Source organism: Gavialis gangeticus, unplaced genomic scaffold (assembly GCF_001723915.1).
Source record: "Gavialis gangeticus isolate Ggan-Ray unplaced genomic scaffold, GavGan_comp1, whole genome shotgun sequence".
Lineage (NCBI taxonomy): Eukaryota > Metazoa > Chordata > Crocodylia > Gavialidae > Gavialis > Gavialis gangeticus.
The window spans coordinates 16,595,691-16,599,702 of record NW_017729006.1 but is presented as its reverse complement, the minus strand read 5'-3'; the positions used below and the strand labels follow the sequence as shown (position 1 = coordinate 16,599,702).

Genomic DNA, 4,012 nt, shown 5'->3' with positions numbered 1-4,012 from the left:
TGCGCGTGGCTCTTCTCTGCACTCTCTCAAGCTTCTCCACATCCTTTTTGAATTGTGGAGCCCAAAACTGGACGCAGTACTCCAGCTGCAGCCTCACCAAGGCCGAGTACAACGGGAGAATGACGTCCCGGGATTTGCTTGAGAAGCATCTATGGATGCAAACCAGCGTTTTGGTCACTTTAGTAGCCGCAGCATCGCACTGCAGGCTCATGTTAATCTTGTGGTCAATGATGACCCCCAAGTCTCTTTCTTCCGTAGTGCTAATCAGCGTAGCACTGCCGAGCCTATAAGGGTGCTGCAGGTTTTGCCTCCCAAGGTGGAGAACCTTGCATTTTTCAGTGTTAAACACCATCAGGTTCTCGTCTGCCCATTTCCTGAGCCTGTTTAGGTCAGCCTGGATCGCCCACCTGTCTTCTGGTGTGGATGCTTTGCCCCAAAGTTTGGTGTCATTGGCAAATTTGGCCAGTCCGCTATTTGAATTATTCCTAGAATAATTCTAATTTTGCTTTCTTGTGGAAAACAAAGGAATAACAATCTACTCTGAGTTACATTTATTCAGATTTGAGGTTTAAGTTAAAAATAACTGATCTTGTATAATTTATTGTCTATTTTAAAGCACTTGCTGAACATGAAGTTTTTCAAGCAGTTTCCTTTCTAAGGAAGAGAGGCTTCTGATCCTATTGCCCGCACTGAAAAGAATTTTTATTCACTCTCTTTTATTTAATACACACAAGTTTTAGAAATTGAATGGACTATAGCATGAGGCAAATGAGATCTATTAAGATGTTGATCAAGTCAGGTAAGCCTGTCTGGCAATTAAAATCAGCATTTTTTACATTCTAAATTACTTATGACCACAGGTTAAAAAACACACGAATCCACCCCAAAGCCAAAAAGTACCACATTCCACTGGAATTAATGAAAAACACTTTTGAAAAGCGAAGTCAGCAAGTGACAAAATTATGGATTATTTTAACTAACTTTAGGAATTAAAAAAAAAATCTTTAAAAGTTACTTTTATCATAAATTACATTCCTCTTATGTACATAGTCCAAAGTAAACACATCTGTAATTTCACATAATATTTGATTAGTTTTAGAATCAAACTCTACCTTCTTGTTTGAAGACTTAAATTCTGACTTTTCAAATTCAGCAACTTGTTCCAACAATTCTCTTGGAAGAAAAAATAATAATGGAAACAATGATCATTAGACAAATACTTAAAAAAAAATTACAAGGCTGTTGTTATTTTCTTTGTTACAAAGTAAAACTTTCATTAGGCACGCAGACTTAGCCTCCACATCAGTACAAAAAAAGACGAGAAGAATATCATGTGCAGGAGTAATACAAGTATTAAAAACAAGATTTAAGATTTTCAAACTGATCTGTTTACATCAAATGAGTTGTCTGAACTAAATCCAAAGCACTTGTGCTTTATATGCTTATTACAAATTCTAGGTAAATTAGACTACTATTTTTTTTTTTAATTTAATTTTATTTTTATTTTATTTTTACAGAAACAAGCCATTTCACAAAAAAGTTAAAAGCACCATATATTATATCACCTTTCAGATAAAAGGCTACATCTGCAACCAAATCAGCTTTGATTAGGGGAGTACCGACAGACATTTTTGGGGCCAATACCAAAAACCGATTTTTAAGGAGGCATGTCGGCTGACAGTGATCCAATACTAGCCTGGCAGCTTAGAGAGTTGCATGCAGCTGGTAAGTCTGATGCGGCGGAAGGGGAGGGTGGAGGGAAGGGGCATGGGGGTGGGAGGAGGAGTGGAGCTGGGGCAGAGGCAAGCGCTGTCCAGCCAGGGCGGGGCAGGCGCAGGATGGAGCTGCAGCTTGTCTGGGTGCGGGGGGGGTGAAGGAAATGCTCCCAACTCTGCGCACGGGAGCCGCTGGTCTGGAGCTCTCCGACTTGTCCAGCAGCTCCCACCACTCATCCAGGAGGGCACAGGGTTGGGGAAGCATGTGCCCCAGGATCTGTGTGGGGCCAGGGCTGTGCCAAGCTCTTCCCAGTGGGGCAGGGCTGGACTTGGGGTGGATGGTGGTTGCGGCGCTGGGACTCAGGGGTGGGAGTGGGGGGGCTGTGGTGAATGTTGAGGTGGCAGCATTCCCCCCATCCCAGCACTACTGCTGCCTGCCCTGAGTCCAGCCCCACCCCACCAGGAAGAGCTTGGTGCAGCACCAGCTCCGCGCAGATCTGGGGGCTCATGCCCCCATCCATGCCTTCCCAGATGAGTGGTGGGAGCAGCAGTGGGAGCCGCCAAACCAGTGGCTCCCACACAAGCAGCACAAAGCAGCAGGAGCCTCCCCCCCATGCCCCATTGGATGAGCTGTGGCTCTATCCTGCACCTGCAGCTGCCCTGCCTAGGCAGCGCTTACCCCAGCTCCACTCCTCCTTCACCGCCGGGAGCTTGATCTGTTGTCCCCTGCCGCCACATCTCTTCCCTTCCCCCTCCCACCACACCACACTTGGCAGCTGCGTGCATGCATGGGCCATTTATCGGCCACAGCAGGCCGATTTCCAATACAAACAGGTTTCTTTGTATCAGTGCCAATACGATATCGGACCAATGTATTGGTGCACCTCTATCTTTGATATGACTACGAAATATGAAATTTTTTTCTTAACCTTCAAAATGACTGGTTTGGGTATTTGGATAGGGTAGCACAGCATTTCAAAGTTCTTCTGGTATCAATAAAATTGTTCTGTGTCTCTGGATAGTTCAAACTACATTACCGATTTTCCAACTCAGAGATGTCAGTCTGTAGCTTAAGATACCATTTCTCAGCCTGTGAAAAAAGTTGGCGCAGGAGTAACACATTGGTGTACGCAGTGTTAATGAGCTCTGATTCCACTTCACTGTGTACCACAGTCTGTAGCCCATCCAGAATTTCTGTCACCTCATCTACTGTGAAGGTCTCTTCCACCAGCCTAAGCAAGAAGAAATAAAACTTATATGCAATAAAACTTAGCAAAAAATCTAAAAGACCTCACTGAACAACACTTACACGTAACATAAAAATGGGTTAATTTTTTAGTAGACAATAGTATAGCTGCAGTGGGAGGAAGGGAAGAAGGGGAAGAACCAGAGACCCTAGGGGCACAAAAATAACTGTAGTTATTATTAACACTGGGGCAGCCAATGCGGCCCTGCTACACCTCTGTCAGTAGACAAAAGTATCATGAGCAATTTTACTTGAGTCTTCTCTCTGAAATGCTACTTTGATCAAATACAAGTATTACTTAAGGGGTTTAAAATTACATTTTGACTTAGCTGTAATGAGTAACTTGATAATACAGTTCCTGACAATTTTAACCACTTAGTTTAACAAGTCAGTTGCTCTTAGACTATTAAAACCTAGAAGTTATTTTACAAAAGCTGTTCTTTAGATGGAAACTCTTTCCTTTTGCTGCTTTCCCTTGGCAAGGATACACAGAGATACCTCATGCAAATAAATTGCCATATATATATCTATATCTCCATATTAGAGAGAGATATCTCTAATATAGATATAGATCTATCTGGCTCGGATAACTATACCACATAGAAAAGATTCAGAAGAGAAGGAAATACTTATATCTGTGATACCAGGATATAAAGCCAATGTTTTTTATCCAAGAATGGTTTTCAGACTTAAGGGCATTTATATGTATAGATTTTAATAACATATCCATATAACTATTAAAAAAAACATTCTAAATTCTGCAGCTGATGTTAACTTATTTTAATGCCCAGCAAGTGACAAGGTTGCTTTTCTGAGATTTCTAATTTAATACCGTAGAGCCTCCTCATTGTACCTGCTGTCCTTAAGGTCCTTTACTCTTTTTTTTCCTTATTTCCATGTCCCTAACCTTCTCAGTGGTCCTTTGAACTTCTTTCAGTTTATATTGATCTTCTTTGAACTTTTTGCCCACAGTATTCTAAATGGGTCTTACCAATGCCTTGTACAACGGTATCTTTGTTTCTACTAAATACACCCTACATAATGCAGCCTA

The 4,012-nt window shown here is 42.0% G+C and overlaps 1 protein-coding gene across 1 annotated transcript in view; it reads right to left on the bottom strand.

Annotated features, from left to right (window-relative positions):
* The window catches only part of LZTFL1 (leucine zipper transcription factor like 1), a 23,418-nt gene that overhangs the window by 11,890 nt on the left and 7,516 nt on the right, over positions 1–4,012 (bottom strand). The window contains exons 3-5 of the mRNA XM_019508881.1: positions 3,815–3,831; positions 2,753–2,947; positions 1,113–1,173 (exon numbers count right to left, since the gene is read on the bottom strand). Coding sequence (XP_019364426.1) covers positions 1,113–1,173; positions 2,753–2,947; positions 3,815–3,831 — 273 coding nt within the window. The remainder of the gene's footprint in view (positions 1–1,112; positions 1,174–2,752; positions 2,948–3,814; positions 3,832–4,012) is intronic.